The sequence below is a fragment of the Lissotriton helveticus genome, chromosome 10, assembly GCF_964261635.1.
Source record: "Lissotriton helveticus chromosome 10, aLisHel1.1, whole genome shotgun sequence".
Classification (NCBI taxonomy): Eukaryota; Metazoa; Chordata; class Amphibia; order Caudata; family Salamandridae; genus Lissotriton; species Lissotriton helveticus.
In genome coordinates, this window is record NC_136071.1 from 916,533,222 (window position 1) to 916,559,902 (window position 26,681).

General features: G+C 43.8%; 1 protein-coding gene across 1 annotated transcript in view; it reads left to right on the forward strand.

Annotated features, from left to right (window-relative positions):
- LOC144784640 (macrophage mannose receptor 1-like) overlaps nucleotides 1–26,681 on the forward strand; it is a 765,034-nt gene that overhangs the window by 652,061 nt on the left and 86,292 nt on the right. The window contains exon 24 of the mRNA XM_078663569.1: nucleotides 4,768–5,000. Within this exon, the coding sequence (XP_078519695.1) occupies nucleotides 4,768–5,000 (233 nt within the window). The remainder of the gene's footprint in view (nucleotides 1–4,767; nucleotides 5,001–26,681) is intronic.

The following is a 26,681-nucleotide window of genomic DNA, read 5'->3' on the forward strand; positions in this document are numbered from 1 at the left end:
TTGGGAAAGAAAAATTGTGACGATCTGTAAGGAAATCTCCTCGTCAGATCAAGTCCTCTCTGATTTAATGTACAGTTTGCACTTGCAGCACCTGGGGTATTCCCTTGCGCCGGAAATCTAGTAGTCTGAGGAAAGGGTCTTATTGTCGGGTTCACTGAATTGTTAGCATTGTTATTAGCTATGGCACTCATTCCAGTAGGAACAGCCGAAGTATGGGTATTACTTGCTGCTAACCCAGGCTTCTACAAAGGAACTACAGGATCAATTGTAACAGGAACAGTCAAAGCATCCAGAACATTTAGAGTCTACAAAGTCAATGGGAATGTCATTCCTGACGATTCGCCCATAGGATCTGAATTCGTATTTAATGGTGCTGTAGGCACATCAAAAGTTTCAGTCATGGGCACATTACTCACTCCACCAGTCAGAGTATCATTGTATGGCGGTAGACCATTTAGCAGTGACTCAGTTAGAAAGTCATCATTTATGTTGCTATTACTGCATTCTCAGTGTTATCTGCCTCTTTATGCTTTTTCTTCTTCTTTCGTTTACCATTCCCCTCATCTGTGGTTAGTACAGGACTTATTTTAACTCCCTCAATCATGTCATTGCTCCAGGCTTTCTGTTCTACATCCCATCTTGCATCAGCACAAGTGTGCCTGGCTTTCTTGACTCGCACCCGTGACATCTTTCTCTCTGTCTCAAATGAGCCACATGTTACCAGGCAATAAATGCTTCGACTTGTGTAGGTCTGGGAGGTGGCATCATTTCAAACAGCATCTTCCTGAAATTCTCAATAATTCTCAAATTAAATGTCCCATAATGAGGAAATTGCAATGCACCATCTTTATTGGTCATTCTATGCCACTGTTTGAACCAGATATATGTGAAAACCCTCTTCTACTGCCATAGTACTTCCTGGGGATGTATGACGTTACAACGCATGCTTTTACCACGCATGCTGTTACAACGCAGTTTTTACAACGCAAACCTTTACAACGCATAGCGCTTTGTGGTGCTGGATAGTGAATAGTTTAATTTACTATTCCAACTCCAGTCCCCGTGGACACTAGGGAAGGTGTTGGATAGTAAATGAAATCTATTCCCTATCCTAGAGCGCCCCCCAGCGCAATGCGTTGTAATGGTTTTTGTTGTAAAACCTGCATTGTAAAAGCACTGCGTTGTAAAAGTTTCATTGTAAAGGATGTTTCCCACTTCCGGGTGTACCTTCAGGTGGTGCCTCTATTCCCATTCTAACAGGCACAGTCATATCTCACCTTATCATGCTTTGTAATGCTTTAAGAATTTTATTTTTCAATCAATAATATGCAATATTCACAAAAGACTTTCTGTTGAAATTAGGAAATGACTTTCCACCCACAAATATCAGTGCAGGAATCTCAACCAATCCCAGTGCTGCTCTCAATGATGTATTCAACCAATAGCAGTGCAGCTCGCTATGACATCAATCTTGCTCCTTGCAGCAGCTAACCCTCCTTTATAATTTATCTTTAGCACGTTCTCTAAGCAGATCTCACAACCCAATGCATGTAACTTCAGCAACTAACTCTGTCTGCTCCTCTAAAGAAATTAAAGATTATTCATACACGCAGGAGGCAATTTGTAACAACACTTTCCAACCTATGCTGTCATTCACTTCCAGTTCAACCTTTACCAGTGGGATCTCACTCTGATACATTTACTCCCTGTGCACTGAGGTCAACTATGCCATCCACATCTCATAATCACATGAAGATAACTTCCTAATCAATAATGCCGTTGATGACATCTCAAGACAAGCCCCACAACACAACAGACAACTACATACAGTGTCTTCTACACTGAAACTTACCACGTCGGTATATATCCTGGGATCTTAGTCCATGACTGACCCGATAACCACTTCAACTTATCAGCATCAAGCCAACAATCGCACGTCAAATTAAATCAGCTCTGCATAACACTACGCAGCTATTTCAAGATACCACAATCAAAGCATAAGCAGTACCAACGTGCGACCCTATTAATACTCACACTCCTCCACCTCCACTGGTACAAGTTGTTTCCGAATCATCAGAACTCCATCAATCCTTCAACCGAACCATGTGCTTTTGGGGTCTGGACTGGTCTTGGGCAATTTCTAGTATGGACATCCTAACACCCTCACGTCAGTGGAAAACCATTGGAAGTGTTACCAGATTTGAACAAACTTTTCTGGCCCCACTTCCGTACCATTGGTCCTCTAATGGACCTTTACAGCTGTCTGAGAGGTTTATGAGAGTTAGCATTACAAGTCAATCAAATTTCAGTTAGCAGTGCAACCCTTTGGCTACACAATGATGACCAGGAATCAGAGGTCCAGTTCAAAATATTTAATAATCAAATTCAAATAAACAACTCTCAGTACCATACTATAAAGATACAGAACAGCAACATGAACTCCCTGACACCGAACAAGCAGTTCCCTGACTACGATACAAAACAATAACATCAAAATCTGATGCACAGAGAATAATCTAAGGTCCTCTCTCCTATGCTTTAGTAATCTACAGCCTCAAAGTCCAGAGGATTGTTTAGGTGATGGAATCTTAGCAAATCAGGGAAATTCCATAAAGGAAATCAGGTCAGAACAAAAAGAAATCAAATAGGAAAACAGCATCTCAGAAGCTCTATCAAGAGTTTTCTATGGGTCAAGAATAAGTATCAGCCTAAGCCACACTTAAGCAGAAATCAAGAAGAACATTTGGGCATAAAACCTCTCAAAGTCTATTAAGTTAGAAATGGCTCAAGGAAAGAGAAAATCAAGGAAAGCTGTCAGCAAAGAACCTGCAAGGAATCTGAGTCGGAAAAGGGTCTAGTAACAGATCTGTATACCAGTCTGTGAGAACAATCTGAGTAACAGTCAACGGGGAACGGTATATTACAACATGTAAATTCCATTGGGTAACTCAATTACATCATGAAGGGTCCACTGAAATCCATGAATTGTCACGTTGCAGACTGCAACATTGCTTGTTTGTTCCACACTGGACATGCAAACAACATTTTGCTCTCAAGCACTCGTAGGTTGCAACTTTTGGACAATAGTTTATTCAGTTACAGCTCTGTTTCTACTTGTACCTTTCTTCAAGGTCCTTATCTCATTCTCCCTATCCCTAGTACATTAATGGATCTGTTCTAAACAAACAATGCATGTGAATACCTGCAAGAAATGTCGAGTTAGCAGAAAAATTAAATCAGCTTTATGCAACATGGCGAAATACAGGCCTACTCATGTTAACTTCTATAATGCACATTTAATATGCGTGTGCACATTTAAACACAAATGAATATACATTTCTAATGCATTACGTTTCATACCACATGTAATATTCAATAAATCAGCATAATACTCAATGATAACTATGCCTGAGAACCACATTTAAATCAAAATATGGAATATTGATGCACACAATACAAAAACATCTTCTTTTCTAGTAAAATTACATCCTACATATGTAAGAAAGTGTTTAATCATAGTGTAAATTAGTGACGTGTTATTTACGTGAAGTAGCACATGCATTTAAAAAGTTACATTTTTTTTCTATGGTGAGTAAATGTTCTACTTAATGGGGATTATTGTTTATTAAGCAATCTAATTTATGGCAAGACATGTATGTAAGTAAATTCTCTAAGCTTACAGTTAAAGTAGCTCTTTAACCCCATCCGTGCTAAGCGTTTTCCCGCAGTGCGCTAAAGATGCGCAAATCCCGCGTTACATGACGAGCTCAGCTCGTCATGAGCGTACGACAGGCGTACCTCATGACGAGCTGAGCTCGTCATGAGCGTGGAAGGGGTTAATAAATGACAAGTGCAAGACTAACATAAATTTGTTAAATTATACATGAATTATGTGCTAAGTGCACTTTCATGACGTGTATTTCTTAAGTGTCTGTAACATTTGCGGCATGTAAACGGTGAGCAATCTTTGCGCTATACCAATAGTTTGGCCTCCACCTGACCACACTTTGTAATTCATGGGCAACTCTCTTCATCTCACATTGCCCAACTACTTTGTCTTAATTATGAGCACATATCAAGTACTAGATCAGTAACTAGTTTAATGTTACAATTAGATGAACTCTGCAAGGTCTAGTCCAAGTCAAATTGTAATGAGCCATGATCTCAAAGCTATATTTACGCCTATGTGTTTAAGCTTGCATATGCAGATATATGTTTTGCACACATAAACAGATTTACTATCATGAAGTTAATGTTTAAGTACATCTACTCACCAGGGATGGAAGTAGTTGAGAAGCATTAGTTCCAGGGCCAAAATACCCTGTGACCTTGTGCATGCTCAGAAGCGTATACGTTTAAAGGTGTTTACCAACCCTTTGCCAACCCCTTCTTATGATGAAATCAATTGCAAAGATACCTCTGGCAAGATCAAGATTAAACCTTTTTCATGGTTAGAAAGGAAGCCACATCCAAAAGAGAGATGTATATTAGCATATGGGAAACGGAATTCCCAGCCGTTTGCAAAGGCTATTTTGTTAGGCCAAATTGTGTGAACATGTGAAATCTTGAAAGTCATATCTGTGCACAGTGCAATACCACAGAACTCTGGAGACACATTTGTGACTTTCTTTTTTTAAAAAAAGGAGTGACGAATTTAGTTTTTACATGTTTCACTTAATGGTTTTTCACATTCACATTATGTCAGTACCACCTTTTCGTTTTCTAACCAGTGTCATGCATTTATGAATGTTTTCCTTTCTTTTCCAGGTTTATCATTTCCTGATGACCCAACAACCATTCCCCCTTCTAACTTTATCAAGTATGGAGACAGCAGCTACAAAATTGTACGCTCTGAGATGAAATGGGATGAAGCACGCAGACACTGTAAGGCAGAGGATTCAGAACTTGCCAGCATTTTAGATTCTTACACGCACTCATTTCTAACGACGCAGGTGTTGAAGTATATGAAGCCTGTGTGGATTGGTCTTAACAGCAACGTGGTAAGAATATACATTTACACTTGAAGTTTAAAGCACACAAAAATAATGTTTCTAACTCCAACGTTGTAGGATGTCTTCTTTTCATAGTTAGGGCCTCATTTCCTATTCAGGTGCAAAATATGACTTATTTTGGGGTACAGAGCGGGGTGCACCCCCACCCCCTCAGCAATCTTCACAGCTTGTGCCTCCCTCCGCCGCCTTTTATGAAGTGCCACTGGGGTGGCCAACCATCCTCCATTTTGCATGCTTGCCGGCAGTCACGGGTTCTGTCCTGCTTCCTTGCACCGAGGCACTGCAGGACGCCAATTCTCACTCCTTCACACATTTATGAACTGTAAAAGTGGTGGGTTTCTCTTGATGGGTAGGATAAGGTATATCATCAGAGGGATCCTGCACAATGCAAATTCTGGAGCACATTCTGCTGTAAACCACCCATTGTTAAACAGCCCTGAATGTATCAATTAAAACCATGCTGTCGTCCTTTACTGGGAATTGCCATTAGCATCTGTTTGTTTCCATTAAGCCTATTTCAGAGTGCTCACATATTGTCAGATTAGTGGTCATGGGACACAGGCAGAGTATGATTTGCCCAGGATCAAGCAGTCTCTTAAAGTAAATGACCCGGAACTATAGCACTTTCAGTTACTTGCTCTAAAGCGTATACACTTTACTCAATTTTGCATTCTGGTAACTGTGCCATGAGACTATACACTTCCAGACAATGGAAGAGCTAAATTTCTGTCTCTGACCGAGTGGCAACCAATAGGCTACAACATAGTGACTATGTCCTGGAAAAGTTAAGCTCTAGGCCTATCATCCCCAGTTGTTGTCTAACGGGTAACTATAGAACCTGATGACAGTATGGCACCCTATGGTTCTTCCTACACAATTTTGTTTTAAAATAAAAATCTGGTAAAAAATGTGCAAGAAAGCATCATAACATTCTGAATTTTTTTACACTGAATGGTTGAATACATTTGGTTTTACTGCATTAATCTCCATTCGGCTCTCCAAGATACAGAGTGATGAAGGGTTACTACACCAAGTAAATACCAAACCCTATGCTACAGGTATTTCCTTGGCCCAGTATTATCACACAAAAACCTGTGGGACTCATAGTAAGTACCTTAGTCCGATCCATATTTCCTTCGATATAGTGCATTGAGCAGAGGTATCAGAGAAACTTCTTTTTTCGACTGTCAATCAGAGAGCATACATTGCACCATTTTAGTATGCCAAACCGAGCTGCTCTAACTAATCCCCTTAGCGCAATAACACACCTTTGCCTATATGAGTTGGAAGGAAACTTCCCACAATGTCTATCTGCTTTAAACCAAAAAGTGTTTGAAGGTGTATAACATATCTAAGGTAGAGTTTCGTACAGTCTGGAGTTATTTTCCAATACGTTTTCAAAGTTTGCAACTTCAGAACTTTGTGATCTCAAGGGCTGAAAAGATTAGAATCTCAATTTCAACCAATACAGTGCATTCTACAGGTCTTGATGCCAAACATGGGTCACTGTGCTTGATTCTGCAATCATTTGGATTGATAGGCATGCATAGAAATTAAATTGTAGCAATTTTCTGTCACTACAGTTAATACCCCTCTCATATGTCAGAAAGTGAAACTTCGTCAGCAGCCTGGTGGAGATGGAGAGTAGATATATCAGAGCATTTCAGCCAGCACGACATTGAGAATTTAAGTCTCCAGCTAGCAAAGAAAAGCCCTACTGGCACTTTTGTCCCAATGGGAAAATGCAACACATTATAAACAAAGAGAAGTGATAGCCAAGCTCGCACAACAACATAACGACCAACGCATGATCCTACTCATGAGCATAAAAGCCTCATTGGGTCCAGTCCAGATGAAATTGTGGTGTCCAGAGCAAATTCTTCTATTCAAGCTATCTCCAAGCAGGCTCCGCCCAACTCCACTTTCCTCTTGCTTTTAGTAACAGGCAGATCCTTTATACTTCCAGGAAAGGACAGGTTGAGTCCTCCCAGGCGATAAAGGTTCTCAAGGGCTTTTCGATATGCTGGGCTTTGTCCAAGCCTTGAGTAAAGCAGAATGGAGTCCTTACCTGATAGTGCAGAGCTGCTTTCTAATTACAGATGGATAAACATTACTCTTGAGGGCCAGCACTTACAGTAGACTTGTACACTGGTGTAAACCACAGACAGTCACAATGTTTGACATGTTCAAAAATCCACTTCTTCTCCCAATCAGCCTTGACTGAATTCCTCTTGAAGTTTTCAAAATTAGAGCGCGGTGAAACTCCTGTGGTCAGAAAAATGTGTGTCGTGTGAGAGGCAGTCCACACTTCCTGAGCAGATTCTCTTTAATTTCTAAACAGTGCATTGTATAAGACAAATGGGAGATCCCATATATGTGTATCAGAGAGGATACAGTATAGATATTCAAAGCAGAGATACGCTAATTGTAAGCAGATCAGTGGTAGGCTCCCCCTGGAGCCAAACAAATTAGGTCATGTTCTGTAGCAAAGTATCCACTTAGTAGGGCTACAGGGCTTGGCAGTAGAAGCAACCTTTGGGTATCACATCCACAACAGCAGCAATGAGGCAAAACCTCATCTTTTGTGGTAATCACCGTGTCCTCATGAAGGACACATCCAAATATTGTCCCCATGCTCCCAGGCATGTAGTACATCCTACATGTCCTCTATAGTTGTACCACAAGTATGTTAGTGCCATTCCAGCAATCTAGGTGTCCCTCACAATCAGTACATAGGTCTTTTATTTAAAGCAAAATGTTGACACTCTGGCAAAATACAAAAAAACACATTGAAGGAAGGTTTGATAAGCATTTACGACAGAGCAGTTCTATGAAGTAAATAAAGCACATTCTGGAGAGTAAAAAGATAAAGAAGAAATAGAGAAGAAAACAAGAAACAATCTGTAAATACTTATCCCATATCCAAAAGAGCAGCAGCAATATACACTGTAGGCCATCCTTATAATTTTTTCACGCAACACAGCAGGACACTCTGTTGCTCTGCTCTCTCCTTGCACTGGTGGACCTTTGGCTTCCTAGCGCCTGCACAGTCATCCTTTCACCATGGTTCACGATTGCCTGGGTTGTAGGCAGAATTGTTTGTGCAGGAAGGCACACCTTCCTGCAGGAAAACAATCCTTTGAGGCTTGTTCCTCTTTTTAAGGTGTGCTGCAGAATGCCAAAGTACACCACTGATGGTAAATTTCAGAATGCACCTAAATCCATGGATGGATGGGTGGGAACATCCACATTTCACCATGGAACGCTTCCCAGGGGCAGAGTGATGCAAGGCAGCATAAGTTGCGCTGCCTTACATTACTCCAGATTTAGCAAGCACCACAGGGCCAGTAAGGTGACCTTGATGGCCTGGAAAATCGCATCTATATTTTCATGGCCCTTGTATTATCTTGTGTGTCAAAGGGCAATGCAAAAGTTTGATAAATATGCTCCTATGTTTCGGGCCATGCCAATTTGTGAGTCAGTCCGTCAACTGGCATCTGTTTGAGGCATTTCTGAAAACATACCGGCGCTCTTTCTGTGAAAGATACCCCTCTCATGCTGCATCTCCCCACATTAGCAGGTAACACACCCTCTTCCCACATCACCAGCATACCCCCAACAACCATCTTGGGCCCGGAAGTGTCCCCCTAAGAACTATTTATAAAAAGCTGCTTATGAGGTTGGAGAATTAAGAATCTTAGTCTAGTATAGATTTACATATAAAACATTTTATTGACACAAAACAACAACAAATAAAACTGTGTACAGCCGTGGCGTGTCATGGCTGGTCCATTTTTGATTCGCAGCCTGCAAGACCAAAAAAAGCTAAGATGGTGCGTCATGCGTCCAGAAAAGGAGATAGAGAGACAGAGAGAAAGAGTGAGAGAGAAAGAGTGAGAGAGAGAGGAAGACAGAGAAAGAGAAAAAGAGTGAGAGAGGACGACAGTGAAAGAGATAGAGTAAAAGAGAGAACTAGAGAAAGTAAGATACAAGGAAGAGAGAAAGAGAAACTGTGAGAGAGAGGAAAACAGAGAGAGAAAGAGTGAGAGAGAGGAAGAGAGAGAAAGGGTGAGATAGAGGAAGACAGACAAAGAGAGAAAGAGTGAGAGAGGAGGAAAAGGAGAAGGAGTGAGAGAAAAAGAGAGAACGAGTAAGATACAAGGAAGATAGAAACAGTATGAGAGAGAGGAAGAGAAAGAGATGGAGTACAAGAGAGGGAGAGAAAGAGAAAGAGTGAGAGAGAGGAAGAGAGAAAGAAAGAAAGAATGAGAGAGAGAGAGAGTAAGAGACAGAGAAAGAGAAAGAGAGAAAGTGTGAGAGAGAGAAAGGAAGAGATGGAGTTGACACTGGAGAAAATCTTTGCAGCTTACCTTTGTTTAACCGGTGTGTCTCCAACCATGTGCCGTGAGATAGTTCAGCCCTCAAGTTTAGTGACCTGAAAGATAATATAAAATTAGTAATTGCAGAGTACATACAACTTTACACCCGTAATTCTCTGTTTCGCTAATGCGCAATGAGGTTGGTGCACCCCATCCACTCCCATTGCTCGGAGGTACGCGCTCTTGTGCACCCAGACTGCTGCACACTATCCACTCCCACCGTCCAGAGGTGACTGCCCACGGCTGTGGAAAGAAGTCTCTCTGCTCACCTTCCGCCATTGGCGTGTGTGCAAGAGGGTCCACCACGTGCCGAAGCAACTTTTGTCATGCGACCAGGAGGGCCACGCATCATCGCAGATATTTCGTACGTTCAGCTTTGGGGGTTTTGGGGGGGTGAACGTCGTTTTGTTATTCACAGCCTGCTAGATAAAAAGCAAGATAAAATTGTGCGTCATGCGTCCATCAAAGGAGAGATGAAGAGATAGAGAGAGAAAGAAAGAGTGAGAGGAAAACAGAGAGAAAAAGAGAAACCGTGAGAGTGAGAGAAAGAGAGAGAAAAAGAAAGAAGACAAGAAGACAGATAGAAAGTGTGAAAGACGAAGGGAGAGAGAGAAACAGTGAGAGAGAGAAAGAGAAAGAGTGTGAAAAAGAGGAACAGAGAAACAGAGGAAGTGTGAGAGAGAGAGAGAAACAGAGAGAGGAAGAGAGAGAGAGCGAGTAAGAGACGCACAGTGTAAGAGGAAGAGGGAGATGGAAAGAGTGTGAGGGAGAGAAAGGAAGAGCTGAGGAGGGACATTGAGTGCCCACACTGTGTACAAAACCGTCACAAATTACCTTTACGCTACCGCTCTATCTCCAACCACGTGCCACAACCTAGTGGAACTCTCAAGTTCCCACATCTGAAAGATAGTACAGAATTAGTAATGGCAGAGCAGGGTTGGCTTAGGTTTCAAAATCGGCCTGGGCACACTAAAATAAAAGTGGCCCACTTTTCTCAAAACACTGCTTCGGTAACATTTGATTTAAAAAGGATGATGGGGGAGATACAAAAAAATATACGGATTCATTTACACTGGTGACTTAAAAAGGAGTGAGGCCATTTCTGCTCAGGCTCCCTGCCCTGTTAGGTATGCATACATTAATGGGCGGCCCTGCGAGAGAAAGAAAATGACACCTCTGCCTGTTGCTAATCATGAGGTAGTGACGCCCATCTGCCTCCAGAAAGGCCATTCAGACGCCCACTGGGCCACAGCTGTATCCAAACAACAGCAACACCTGCCAAATGTGCCCCTAGACTGCTCCAAAAAGCAGCCCACAGTTGGAACTAGGCACCGGCCCTTAGGGCATTGCACCAGTGCCCGCGTTACCAATCCAACGCTGTGGCAGAATATATACGAGTGGGTAGGCCTAAATCACTCTGCCGTCTTTCTGCATTCAGGCTACTGTACCCCTGGCACTCCCACCGCCCAGAGGTATCTGCCCGACACTGCGCAACAGGGCCTCACTGCTCACCTTTTCACAGTCACGACACCCTCCACATCATGCAGCTTTATTCTGCAAGGTAATAGGTCTCATATTTGGAACTGAATCTTGATATCGCCGTGGCCGAGGACATACTAGTGCACCTATCATCATCGCAGGTTGTACACCCGCCCAGTGCTTGCAGTGCTACTAACTCAGTGAGAAGTGAGGCCACACACTCTAAACTTTAAAATGGCGTAGAGCACCTGTGCCCGGTCTTTTATATTAGTAGGGTCACGTGTCCTGTGATGCCTGTGCTGGATGGGTGTGGTGTGGGTGTATATTAACCGTGAAAGAGTGGCTGTGGCATCAGTGTTGCCGGATTGGGCTAGATCACGCACAATTGGGCTATATTTTGCCAGTTGTGTGGTAAAAGTTTGGTTTGTGCTAGTTGCCAGATTATAAATATAAATACAGCGCTCCAGAAAAGTAGTATGGTAAAGTGCTTCATTAGACAAATATTTACTTGGCATCCTGCTGCAACATCAATTCCAATGCATTCACCGCCTGCTTCACGCTGTCCCTGCCCTCCTTCCCTAAAGTAGCAATATTGGGCTAGTTTGGGCTACTTTTTGGTTGGCTTTGGGGTATAGAAAGCTTAAAAAATCTGACAACAGTGGATGCGGGTGTCCGTATTGGAGTGCTACCGTCACCCGGGTTGCAAAAGCCAAAGTATTACTCTGTGAGCCAAGTCCAACAATATGGCCAATATGGAAGGTACGGGGAATTACTGACCCTATATTCATCCATAGTTCCACACCAGAAAGATGGTGGACATGAGACATCTGTGTGGATATGAATGTTTATTGCACATTCAGTGGAGTGTTGCAGCTGTAGTAATACAGGGCAATGGAAAGTTGAAGTTTCAGTTTTTGGCACATGGAGGGCAGCCAATTAGAGACAAGCTTGTTGTCGGAGTTAGGCTGCGCCAAAATATGTACTTATACAATCACTGTGACGATCCTCACGCACTTATAAATTCTCTGTACACTCTGCTTGTAGGAGTCTAATGATGCAGTCTCGATGTACGTACTTGTACAATGACCGAGACAAAGTTACATAACTAAAGTTTTCCCCCACTGTTAAAGGTAAGATGATTGCATACACTGTCCAGAGCACTATGTAATGTGGTAGGGCCTAGGGCCAGCATGTTGCATACATAATGAACACACAGACACAGATAGATAGTGGAACTGGGTACTGGCATGTGCGCTTGACTCCTTTTTATTACCAGGGTCACAAGTCCAGTGATGTCTGTGCTGGATGCATGTGGGATGATTGTAAGCCTACCCTCCGGGAATAGTGCTGAAAACAAGTACAACTGTAATCATTGGATCAGACACAGAGATTCAATCGTAAAGGGTCAATGATTTGTGCTGCACTAAGGTACGGGTACCAGATGTGAGATCATAGAGTAAAGATTCTATTGTAAAGGGTTCATGACTTGTGATACACTGAGGTAGGACAGCAGATGTGAAATGATACACAAAATATTATATCAGAAAGGGTGCATGAGTTGTGCTGCACTGAGATAGGGGTATTAGAAGCATTTAGCGTCTGCACAGCCAGTGATGATGCGTGGTGCAGGCGAGCCACAGAATCACAACTCGATGTGAATTGTGAGCCCTGCTATCGCTAGTGTCAATAGAAGGTAGTAGTCTGCACAGACATCGTGGAATGTTTTTAGTCACTTCCTCTTGACAAAGTTCGAAGACATAGAGTACAATTGTCTCCGCAATAAATAAATCAAGTCTCAATTTAAATTGTGAGCTCTGCTGACCGCAGTGTAGGTGTATGGAAAAAAAGATAAAACATTCATGGAATACACTGTTGAAATATGTAGGTTGCAAGGATGTTTTAGTTTGTTGCATAATGAACTCTGAAATTAATGAATGAAGACTGAATTTGAATTGTGAGTCCTACTGAGCACAGTGTAGGCAGGTGACAGCGGTCAGCAAAGGGCCACAGCCACGTGGCGTTCATTTAAGCTGCACAGATTGGGAGCATTTGGTTTTCTTAACCGATTATAGTCTCTCACACAATTTGCATTGGTACTAATCTTGAATTGTGAGCCCTGTTGACCTCAGTGTAGGCTGGAGGCAGCGGTCAGGAAGGGCCCACAGCCACGTGGCGTTGACTTGAGCTGCATAGAGTTAATGGTAGGTGTGGTGCTCAGCATGTGCACAGCCAGCGATGAAGCGTGGAGCAGCCGAGCCACACTCGGAACAATCTCTCTTGCCTACTGGACTGCGTCATCTGCAAATCGTGGCTTGATCTGAATTGTGAGCCCTGCTGACCGCAGTGTAGGCCGAAGGCATCGGTCAGGAAGTGCCCACAGCCACGTGGCATACGTTGGACCAGCCCACTCCGCTTCCTCTTCCAGGGGGGTACAACAGAGCTACATGACTGAGATCGTACCCAGTGCCTGAGGTAACATGGTTGCGTCTATAGTCCACAACACTACAAGCACCAGCAGTGCATATCCACATGGAGAGGTTTGTGCTCTGCATAGTGAGGTCTGTCCAGCACATCATTGCTACATTTGGTATTGTGTGCATTATTATTGATGAGTGACTTGCGTCCTTCACACATACTTGGTTGCCACATCTCCCACCATTCAGCTATTGTGTGGCTGAGGGACCATGCCATTTATGGAAGGTCCGCTGTTCTGCACTGCCTTGGTGGTAGTAGGCAGAGGGGTGGACCGGGGCGAGGTCCTGAGGGTGGTGGCAATGGGTGTTGTGGCCTTCTTGGGTGTCGGAGCTCCATGATCAGTAACTCTATGACATATGTAGGTCTTTAGATGTGATTCTGGGCTGGGCTCCCTTTCACACTGTAGGTAGTCGTACTGGTTTACACCAGTAAAAGGCAGATGTTAAAGTCCTACTGCTAACGCAGCTCATCACCTGTTTTTGGATCGCACCCCAGATTTGGCTGCTCGTTGAAAATATCGGGAAGTGTTATTTTCGTGTTATTTTTGCACGCGAACGCCTACTCTGCATATTATTAGCGTTAGTTGTTGCTCTCATTTGTGGCGATTTTTTTTGCGGAAGCTATTGCTGGAAAACTGCCGATATTAGCTGTTTTCACTAGGTTAAGAATGGAATGATAATTTAAAATCACTGAAAAAAACAGGTTTAATGAACATTATAAATAGAATTTAGCATTTCACAAACTATGAAATTCACTGAAAAAACCATAGGTTTCAGTGACGTTATAGTTAGTTGGACATTTCACTCATACAAAACCTTAGAAATTCTGCCGTTATAGTCAGTTGAGCTAACTAAAACTCGCGCCCCCGCAATGCACTGCTGATGATGTCACATATTACATCATTCATGACATGGTCAGTGACATCACTAATGACATCAGCAGCAGCATTGAATAAAAAATAAGCCTTGCCTGGTTTTTTGTAATTTTTGCAAGGGAATCCACACATCTAAAGATAACAAGCAAAACACTTTCCTTAATATCAAACTTCAGCATAATAAACAAGGCCCTACTCACATCATTCCAGAATGGCTGAATCTCTGGACAATCCACAAACATGTGTACATCATCCTCTTTCAAACTGCCACACTTAGGGCAAGCCATGTCCCCTCCTCTCCCAAAGTTTGACAACCTCTGAGGAGTCCAGTACGCTCTGTGGATGTAGAAAATATGGTTTCTTCTCAGGTGTGCGGGTTTAACTATTTTAAACAACATAGACATAGATACTTACCACTTGTGTTCCAGCGATGACTCCGACAAGCATCTTCCCCATGGTTTCGTTGGCAATGCGAAGGCACCATCTGCCAATTCCACCATCAACCAGTAGATTGTTGCTAGCTCCTTCTTGAGTACTGCCTCAAGCAAAAGTCTATCTTCGAGTTCATTTGGTTTTCCTATTATCATACCTGGGTCTTGGAACCAACTCTGCTTTTGCAGGTACTTAAATCTGAACACTTGATGATCTGAAAGATGATTACATGTTTCCCAGGTTCTTAAGTGACCGTCTTGCATTATATGGTTCCATCGTGTTAAACCTGCCTCTTTCAGTGGTCGAGCCAATAAATCTTTTGTCCACTCCGGTGAGCCAGGTGAATCCCGAATAGGATCCATTAGGCTAAAGTATGGTATTTTTAAAGAATTTATTTTAACCCTATACCATTTCCCTGCCAGGGCCCTCAAGATCTTTAACCTGACTTTTTTAAAGTACTTAGGGTCTGCGTATTTGAACATGAAGACAAAATTACCCCTTGGCTCTTGCCTTGACATTACTCACGATAGTCTCCCAATCTCAGATAGTGTGGATGTATTCAACAGCATTTTCCCGTTCTTTAATAAAAAAGCCCCAAAAAAAGCTGGTAATGCTATACCCCCTTTCTCCACCCTCCTTCTCAATTTCTTCCAGGCTATTCTGGGTCCTTTGCTTGACCAAATAAAGCTGCTGATTTGGCCTTGCAACTTGTTAAGCCAATCTTTTTCAAAAGGAAGGGGAATCTTATCAAACAAGAAAGTTAGTTTCGGGAGAATCATCATTTTTATTAGGTTTACCCGACCCAATAAGGTGAGCTTGAGATGCGCCCAAATTTTAAGGAGCGCACTAACATCTTTCTTAATCTTCTCAAAATTGACTTTGGTTATTTTAGTAATATCCTGTGGTATCATGACTCCCAGATATCTCATTACACCCCCTACTAGCTGCTTCTCCTACTCCCAGGTTACAAGACATAACCTCGGTCTTGCTCCTATTTATTTCATAACCCGAGGTTTTTCCAAAATCTGCCGTCAAAGTTGTGATACGACTCAATGTATTTTGTAAGTTGGTTGTGTAAATGAGGATATCATCTGCGTATAGACCCATGTTCTTGCTTCAGCCATTATATTGAAAGGGTGTAATCCCTGGATCCTCCCTAATTTTCCTGGCTAAGGGCTCTATATATAAATTAAATCAGAGCAGTGATAAGGACCCCTCTTGCCTGTCTCAATGCGAGATCTACTTCCTTCTCCCTAAACTCCCATTCATTTGCCTGCTCTTATCTGTTGTAAGGGGGTTTTTACAGCCTTTCCCCAGCCATGCTTCCACCTCATCTTGGGTAGTTTTTAGATTTTCTTTGTAGACTCTACTATAATAGCTGTGAAAAGCATGCTCGATATTCTTATTGTCACTGATTAAGACTCCTGTGTATTCGCATTTGACCTGGTCTATCCTGTTTCTCCTCTGCTCTCTTTTAACCTTCCAGGCCAACAGCTTACTGCATCCCTCACTGTATTTGAAATGGGCCAGTCGACTAACCTCACACTTTTTCCTAACCCGTTCATGTAGAATTGCTGCCAAGTTATATTTTGCTTCCGGCACTACCTGTAGCAGTCTTGCCTGGGCTTCAATGTCTACCTTGTGGTCAGTCAGATCTTTTTCTAAAGAGCGAACCTGCCCCTCGACTATAGACACTTATTTATAGTATCTTCGTCTGTTTTCTGCAGCCAGTGCCCCTAATCCTTCCCTTAGAAAGGCTTTATAAGCATCCCAGATTATTCCAGACGCAGCCGAGCCCCAGTTAAAATGAAAAAAAACTCTTCTGTCTCTCTGCTCAGTGCTTCTATAACTCTTTCTTCCTGCAGGATTGTGCGATCTAGGGTCCCAGCAATTTTCTGGCATCATTAAAAATGACAGCTCTGGTGATTAATGTTCTTCATGAAGAGAGACCAGAGCTTTGTCTAATGAAAGCTTTGAATCATCATACCGCAGAGGGTTAATATGCCTGCAGCAAAGAAGGTGTCCCAATCACATCACAAAGTGCATATAAAATAAATTGGTCAGTGGGTTACCGCCTTTGTCAGAGATCATTTTGTGACTTGATGTTTGTAGGTTAAAATCCTTATACAGGTCAGTGAGCTATTAACTGCCACAAAAATCATTATATAGGTCAGTGAGCTATTAACTGCCATCAAAGAGCTGCATGTAATTATTAAAGAATACCCCTAGCAATGGTGTTACATTTTAAATTCTGAATTTGTGCTTTTCCAGTCCAAGGACTCTCAAACTATACCGCCTCCCTGTATGGATGAAATGTGACTCCTACTCCTTGTAGGTCTCAGTCTTATGTAACATTTCCCATATACTGATTTACACACCGATGATTGATTATCTCGGTGTAATGAGTGTGTGATGTAAAGTGTTCTGACATCTTAAAATGGTATGAGTGGTGCTGTAAAACTAAATGAATCTGAAAGACAGTGATTATGGAGACCTTAGGGGCACTGACAAATGGTGGTAGTGAGGGAATCCTTGGCGATGGTGGTTATTGTGGGGGGCCAACAAACATTGTCGCACAGGGTGCCACCAGTGCTAACGCTAGCCCTGTGCTCATCATCCAGTGATTGTGAGTGTTTTCTAAACGTTTCTGAGTGTTGAACATACTTACTTTGTGTACTACTGATGAGAGATCCATTTTTTTACATATATATTTTGAGTGGCTGTGTAAATGTGTGTATCCATGAGTGAGTAGGTGTGTGAGTGACTGGGTATGTGAGTGGCAGTATGGGTAAATATTTGAATATATGAGCAGCTGTGCGGGTGAGTGAGAACACTCGCAACTCCTGAGGCGGAAAGCCGGGAGATAGGCTTTTTACTGTTTTAAAAACTGTGTGTATTTTGATACTGTGTCACTTGAGCTTCCCTCTGATTTTAAAGTAGGACTCACCTGGCCCCACGAACGCCAAAAACAAACGAAGCGCCATTGCCGGCGTGACGATTGGCCACGCCCCTTGGAGGCCACGCCCCCTCCCGCCTTCAGGTATTTAAGCGCTGACTGCAAGCGCCGCCTGCTAGAACACTCGCAACTCCTGAGGCGGAAAGCCGGGAGATAGGCTTTTTACTGTTTTAAAAACTGTGTGTACTTTGATACTGTGAAATACTGAAATAGGAAGCGCACAGCTTATTTTTTGCTTAGTGTAAGTTTTCGTAGAATGTACTTTTAATACTTAGGTGCTCCTTAACAGGTAACGTGTCCGTCCAACACGTCTCTTACTAATATATCATGTGTCACCATGAGATCATGGCGACATCCCTGAAAGTAGGGCACTCCTTAGGGTTCCCAACAAATGAGATTCCAAATGTTCGAAAAAGAATTTTAATCATTCATAGTTCGATTTTTTGTAAAGTTCATTACTTGAATGTTTCACAATGAATATGCTCCAAGAAACTTATTTCCATGCTCCAATGCATTTCGGGCTATGGTGAGCCCTTCATCGGGGAGCCTCTGCAATCAAATCAGACATAGCAATCGGTGTCATATACAACAGTATATTAAAACCATAGTTTATCCGTGTTAATAAATCCTAGGTGACAATGACAGCATAAAAGTGAAAATTACGTGTGTATCAAGTGCTCCACTAACCACTTTTACCGCAGGTCAAACGCGAGTGAAAAATCATTAACGTGAGTAAGAAATCATTAACGTGCACAGGCTTAAAACGTGAGCATAACTTGCCATTGAGGACCCAACTTGTGGAAATGCTTAGCGGTATCAAGGGACGCCTCATGATGTCTATTGTTAAAAAACGCATCTGCGCGAAGTATAAATGTTATCATAGCGTGAACAAGCATGCTAGCAAGATCGCGGTAAATTTACAAAAGCGCATGACATGCGGTTAACTTTAAAGTGAAGGACAGGCTATGGGTACTCACGGTGCTTCTGAGTTAATGCGCGTGTAAAAAACGCCAGTGTCGGTGATCCCGGAAGTGTAGTGAAATTAGTAAGCATTCAAAAGTGAAATCAAAAACGGACTAACTAGCAGATAGCCCGACATTCAAAAAAACACACGGTAGCCATCTTAGAATGGTAAATCAAAAGGTGAACAGTGTGAATAATTTACAATAGTTACAAATTACGGAACAGAAAATAGTTTGCTGTAGTTGCATATAACGGAACAGTGTATGCAAAGATATAACGATGATTTATACAAAGCATGCAAATTCCAAACGATCGTTGAGACCAGCCGGCCTCATGGTTTCCATACGATAAATCCAGGCCATCTCTCTTTGGAGTAAGTGCTTGGTGTTATCAATTCCTTCTCTTTTTCGCACTTGTTCCAAAATTAAGAATTTGAGCTGAGAGACATTGTGTTTATGTTCATTAAAGTGCACAGCTACGTTGGATTTGATGTTCTGAAGTCTAATGTTCGATTTATGTTCATTGATTCGAGTTTTTATCTTTCTCTCAGTCTTCCCTACGTAGCATTTCCCGCAGGGACATTTAATTAAATACACAACGTTTGTTGAATCACATGTGGCGTCCACACTCAATTTGATAGGATTGCCTCTCATTGGGTGACAAACTATGGTTCCAGGAATTATGTTATTACAGTTTCCACAATTTTTACAAGGTCTAGTTCCTTTCGGAGGCGTTTTCTCTTGAGGTTTGTTGGTTAGAAGTTCCTTGAGATTGGCACTACGGGTGTATGCAAACAGAGGTGGGTCCTTGAAAGTCATACCAAAATCAGGTTCAACACTCATGATAGGCCAATGTTTCAAGATTATTCGTTTGTATGTAGTGCTCATATTAGAAAATTTAGACACTAATACCATTCTGTTACTGGTCTTTGGAGGAACCTTAACTAGCAGTGATTCTCTGGGGGTGTCGATAGCTTTCTTTTTGGCGTCTTCAATCAGTGTGGGGGGATATCCCCTAGCTAAGAATCTTTCACCCATTTCTTGCAGTCTAACCAATGTTTGATCTGGATTGGAGGTAATCCGTCTGATTCTCAACATTTGTGATGCTGGTAGATGTGTTATCAATGAACCTTGGTGGTGACTTGAGAAAAGCAATGTATTATTGCGATCAGTTTTTTTTCGAAATAGGTCTGTTTCCAAACCATTTTTAGTGATGGTAACTTTGACATCCAAAAACGTGATGGATTGGTTGTCTATCTCCCAGGTGAACTGTATACGATCATTTGCTTGGTTCAAGCTTGTGAGGGCCTGGGATAAAGATTCTTCAGTATCTTTCCATGCGATGAAAACATCGTCAATGTAACGTGCGTACATTATGGCATTGTTGGTCCAAATGGGATTGTCGTAGATCTGGGTCTGCTCAAAGTGCTTCATGTAAATATTGGCGTAGGTGGGCGCCGCGCAATTACCCATCGAGGTTCCAGACAGCTGTAGGAACCAGTCGTCCTCGAGTTGAAAGTAACTCTGATATAGAGTGAACATGGTGAGTTCCATGAGAAAATGTTGCATGTCTGGTGATAAGTTGCTTTCCAAAATTGATTTCTCCATAGCCTCAATTCCACCAGCATGGGGGATTGAAGTATATAAAGAACGAACATCTGCGGTACACAGTAAGATCTGATCATCTCCCACGATGTTCAATTCCGACAGTTTTCTCAGGAAGTCGGCAGTGTCCTGAATGTAGCTCTGCATATTTTTGACGCTCGGTTGTAAATACCGGTCAATGAACTTACCGACCGGTTCATGAAGTGAACCTCTAGTAGACACAATAGGCCTGAAAGGAGGATCCTCCAGGCTCTTGTGTATCTTTGGTATCAAATAGATAGTAGGACTCTTAGGGAATGGTGTTAACAAGTATTTCTTTGTTCTGTCGTCTATAGTGCCATTTTCATATGCCTTTTGTACTATGTTAGTCAAAATCTCTTTAAATTGCATTGTAGGGTTCCCTGGTAATTTCATATAGGTTTGTTCATCTTGTATATGTTCTAACATTTTGCGATGGTATAAGGATGAATTCATTATCACCAGGGCGCCGCCCTTGTCGGCCTTTATGCATTTAATTTCTTTGTTGGTTGACAGTCTTCTCAAGATATCCTGATCTTTTTGAGTGATGTTTCTTTGATTCTTCTTTTTGTAGTTCAATTTCAAAATATCCTGATTCACTAGGTTCTCAAAGAGATCAATACTCTTATGGCTTGTGGGTGCCTCAAAAGTGCTGGCAGGTCTAAGGCCCAACAGTAAATCTTGTTTAACCGGCAGAGGTGGTAGAACGTGGTCAAAATAATGGCGTAGCTTCAATTTCCGTATGAATTTATACGTATCAACTTGAAGTTCAAGTGGGTTAGTCCTGTACGTTGGTACAAAAGATGTGCCTTTGGACAATAGATCCATTTCATGTTTGCTTAGAGTAACATCAGAAATGTTGATGATCAAATGTTTTGCTTCTTTTTGTCTTTCTGTGTGCTCCGGCTCCTTAGGGTTGAGTAGACTTTTTTTCTTTCTCTCTTTCCTTTTCTAAGACCCCGCCTGGGTCGTTTATAGTGTCCATACTTTCGACTAAAAATATACTGTTGTATATGACACCGATTGCTATGTCTGATTTGATTGCAGAGGCTCCCCGATGAAGGGCTCACCATAGCCCGAAATGCATTGGAGCATGGAAATAAGTTTCTTGGAGCATATTCATTGTGAAACATTCAAGTAATGAACTTTACAAAAAATCGAACTATGAATGATTAAAATTCTTTTTCGAACATTTGGAATCTCATTTGTTGGGAACCCTAAGGAGTGCCCTACTTTCAGGGATGTCGCCATGATCTCATGGTGACACATGATATATTACTTTGATACTGTGTCACTTGAGCTTCCCTCTGATCTTAAAGTAGGACTCACCTGGCCCCACGAACGCCAAAAACAAACGAAGCGCCATTGCCGGCGTGACGATTGGCCACGCCCCCTTGGAGGCCACGCCCCCTCCCGCCTTCAGGTATTTAAGCGCTGACTGCAAGCGCCGCCTGCTAAAACACTCGCAACTCCTGAGGCGGAAAGCCGGGAGATAGGCTTTTTACTGTTTTAAAAACTGTGTGTACTTTGATACTGTGTCACTTGAGCTTCCCTCTGATTTTAAAGTAGGACTCACCTGGCCCCACGAACGCCAAAAACAAACGAAGCGCCATTGCCGGCGTGACGATTGGCCAAGCCCCTTGGAGGCCACGCCCCCTCCCGCCCTTCAGGTATTTAAGCGCTGACTGCAAGCGCCGCCTGCTAGAACACTCGCAACTCCTGAGGCGGAAAGCCGGGAGATAGGCTTTTTACTGTTTTAAAAACTGTGTGTACTTTGATACTGTGTCACTTGAGCTTCCCTCTGATTTTAAAGTAGGACTCACCTGGCCCAACGAACGCCAAAAACAAACGAAGCGCCATTGCCGGCGTGACGATTGGCCACGCCCCCTTGGAGGCCACACCCCCTCCCTCGGTGTTCTCCCCATAAAGTATGTGTCCACACCGTACGCGCAGCGGACGGGCGCAGCGGGCGCGCCGTCAGCGCGCCGAAGGCGCGCCTAAGGCAAGCCCGTCTGGGACCGTCCGGGCCCAGCCGGACCCGGGCCCAGTTACTCTGCCCATTTCTACTATGAAATGCCCGACCTACACCCGGGACAGGCTCCTGGCCCTTAACACACAAAAACACCCCCTCTGCAATTACACCCATACGGGCGATAGTCCCTTCCCCGGCTGCAGTCTCTGCAACCCTCCCGGCACAGACCCGGCACCTGGTGGACTTCAACTAGGCCTCCTTAACTGCAGGTCGCTCGTTAAACATGCGCATGAAATTAACCTCCTGATCCTAAACCACGCTTTGGATATTCTGTTTCTCACTGAAACATGGCTCACTAACAACAATGGCCCTGACATAGTCTTAGCACTCCCCCCTGGCTATCAAATCTACTCTTTGAATAGACCAGTTGGTAGAGGAGGCGGCCTAGCCGTAATTTCCAAGGACGTCCTCACCTGCAGAATCTCTGATGGCAACATCAAAGGCTGTGAAAGCTGCCACTTCTCGATCCAAATCTCCCCAGTAACATCTTTGTCGGGACTGCTCGTATATCGCCCCCCTGGCCAACTCGCCGAATTTCCGAGCAAACTCACTGCACGACCTCCTCCAACTATCTCCTATTGGGGGACCTTAATATTCACTTCCTGGACCCGGTCGACAAGCAGGCTGCAGAACTCCTGCAAGATATTGCCTCCACGGGCCTCGACCTAAAAAACCCACAGGCCACCCACGACAAAGGACAGCTACTCGATCCCATATTTACAAACATCCAAGATCTGAACACTCGCCCTCACGTCCCCCTCCCTTGGACCGATCACTTCCTGGTCCCTTTCGAATGGCACATCAACATCCCTCCACCCCAACCTCCCAAATTCAGAACCCTTATCAGACGCTGGCATAAATTGGTCCCAGAGGAATGGGCAGCTAAATTAAGTGAAGATACCCCTTCCCCTTCTCAAGACGCTATCACGGCTGACACCAGATTCAATACATGGATCTCCCAATCTCTGGATGACATCCTCCCGAAATCCAGTACCCTCAAACGTACCAAAAGAGTCAACCCTTCCCCTTGGTACACCCCCGAATTAAATATACTACGAAAGGAATGCAAGAGGAACGAACGCCTATGGAGGAAAGACAAAACGGCAGACAAGAAAGATACATTTCGGGCCTCGCTAAAATCCTATAAAACGGAGCTCCGCAATACCAAAAGCGAGTTCTACGAAGATAGAATCAAAAATGCCTCCTGCTCGGCACAAGAAACCTTTGCCGTTCTTAAAGAACTCCTCCAGGCCCCAGACCCCCCAACAAAACCTTTGGATCCCAAAGCCGCGGAAAGCAAATGCACTAAACTTGCCACCTTCTTCGACGTAAAAATCCAAAAAATTCTCGCGGCCCTTCCCCCTCACGCGGTTGACAACTTAGGCGGGGAGCCCTCTAAATCTCCACTTCACTGTTCCCACTCCCCTGATGGCACCACACCCTGTCTTGATACCTTCGGCCCAGTATCTACAGAAGAGGTAGCCGCGACGCTGGCTACAATTAAAAGTGGCTCTCCTCGCGATCCCGCCCCTCTCCGTTTTCTGAAAAAGGTGACCAGGACCATCATCCCCCCCCTCACGTCCCTCATTAATTCCTCCCTTTCGCAGGGCCTAGTCCCTCCTAGCTGGAAAGCTGCAGTGGTCAAAGGCCTTTTAAAGAAACCCTCCCTAGACCCCCTGGACCTAGCCAACTACAGACCCATCTCCCTCCTCCCAGGAAACAGTAAGATCACGGAGAAGCTAGTGAATAAAAAACTATCACTATTCCTTGAGAGCAACAACTTACTCGGGACTTCCCAGACAGGGTTTCGCCCAGGCCAGGGCACCGACACCGCCCTCCTGGCAGCAGTGGAGAAGGCCAGAAGCATTCTGGATACGGGAGGATCAGTGGCAGTGATCCTCCTGGACCTCAGTGCGGCCTTCGACACTGTGAGCCACCACACCCTAATCCAACGACTGGGAGACATCGGAGTAAGGGGCATGGCCTTGAAGTGGCTAAAATCTTTCCTAGATGGACGCTCCTTTCAAGTCTGGGAGAATGACAGCCACTCCCCCGCAATCCCCTTCCGTTGTGGAGTACCGCAGGGCTCATCACTTAGCCCAACGTTATTCAACGTGTATATGTCCCCGCTGGAGAAACTGGTCAACCCTTTCGGCGTCTCAATCATCAACTACGCCGACGACACCCAGCTGGTGGTAACCCTCTCACACCCGCACCAATCTCCCTCTGACCTTCGCAACTGTCTCACGGAAATCCACAACTGGATGAACCTCTCAGCACTGAAACTAAATGGGTCCAAGACCGAGATTCTGCTGCTCGGACATAAAGGGCCCTCCCTGCCACCTGACATCTGGCCCGTCTGTCTAGGTGACCCCCCTACACCGAAGGAGGAGGTCAAGAGCCTGGGCATATGGCTCGAAAAAGACCTGAGCTTCAGGTCACAAGCCAAAAAAACGACAGGAATCTGCTTTGGACTCCTCAGGGCCTGCAGAAAGGTCTTCCCCCTGCTCCCAGCCTCATCCAAGAAACTGCTGATTCAGGGCCTCATTCTGGCAAGACTGGACTACTGCAATGCAATTTACCTGGGTGCCCCCGAAGCCACACTCAACACCCTGCAGAAAATTCAAAACTCCGCAGCCCGCCTACTTACCAATACCCCCACCAGATCCTCAGCAAAGCCAGCCTTGAAGCTCCTGCACTGGCTCCCAGTCAGAGAAAGGGTTGTTTTCAAAGCCCTTTGTCTGGCCCATAAGACTCTTCATGACAAAGGCCCTCCCCTCCTCAAGGATCTCATCATCCCTTACAAGGCGAGCAGGGCCCTCCGTTCAAGCGGAGAGAACTTCATTACTGTCCCCAGAGTCAAAAAAGCCCGGTCCGGAGGACGTCGCTTCTCGGTCCATACGGCCAAACACTGGAACAACCTTCCCCGGAGATTGAGAATTGAACCTAATCTTCTCCAATTCAGGAAGGCTCTGAAGACCTTTCTCTTCCCTTAAACCCCGACCCCCTTCCGACCCTCTCCTCTCCTGAGTTCTGGTTCTAGCGCTGGGATGCTCGAGGGTTACTACGCGCTCTACAAAACCTTAAAATAAAATAAATAAATGTATTGGTGAGTGAATGGGTGAGTCAGGAAGTAAGTAATAATGTATTATTTGGTTGATAAAAACTCTTACAATTTACATTAAAAAGATGTATCAGCAAAATTCCTGATTAAAAGAAAAATCGAAAAAGCATATCATAAAACATTCATTCATTGTGTTAAAATGGTTGGAGCAGTGATCAATAACTATTATCAGGTGCCGTGAGTTAGCGAACTCTTTTGACCATTATTTATGCAAATGACTTTCCAAGATATTTACTGATCCAGTCACTTAAGGTGCCTAAAAAACATTTGTGAAGGGGATAGGGATCAAGGAAACTTAATACTTAAAGAAGTCAATATTTAGGTCTCTATAGGAGGACAACTGTACAATGATTGGTTGGTTGGTTCATAAACAGCGGCAAAGGTGTATTACTGTTGAGTGTTGTGCTCCAGCATATATTTTCTGGGCGGGGGATGGCCTGAATATATGATTTTCACTGAAAAGTGGCACTATAAAAATCTTTTGGTTGCAGTGTTAAAGATTTCCGGTCACTTGACGCCAGAGCTTTTTCCCCTGCGGCTTCCATAAACCGTGCAAAGTGACACAATAGCTGGACATCTCCACCTCCGAAGCATGCCTTCACTGCTTGTCTGCAGGTTCTTATCCCCGTGCTTAAAAATATGGGCTTCAGTAGCTGTTGCTGTTCAACTTGTAGTTCTCCGCAGGTGCACAATAAGTCCAATAGACTCTTGTTGACTTCCCCGCATAAGCAGCATGTTGTCTGAGCCGGAGATCGTTTCCAGGGGGAAGATGCGGCAGAGATGGTAGAATGCCCATTCGACAATGATGGTATTTTTCTTTCCTGTTGAGACCCACGCCTAGATAAGGTTGCGGAGAAGACTTAACGTAGCTATGCATAACAAACCATCCATGGGCCCTTTCTGTGAGTGCCACCTTATCTTCTACTAGGGACAGTCTTTTCACTGTCTTGTTTACAAGTTGTTTAAAACAATGATGAATCCCTGAGGCTGCCCAGAGATCCTCAAGGCCCAGACGGTCAATTGATGCTGTCAAATAGCTCATAGCTGTGCAATCCTTCTTTAAGTGTATTTCATTCTATAGGTGGGAATTCAGTGTTCCTACTTCAGCCTTTTTGATCCTGTGCCAGCACTTGACATCAGCTTCTATGCGGGTGATTTTTTGGGTCTGCAGGCTGAATTCTAGCCTTATTTGGGTTTGGCGAGACGTACTTGGGTAGATTGAATATCATCCTAGCCGCTCTTGAGACAGTTCGGTCTAAAATAGCCGCATCTCATCCCCTCAGGCACTCACTGCCATAAGTATTATCTGGAATGAGCTTTGCTTCGAGACTTG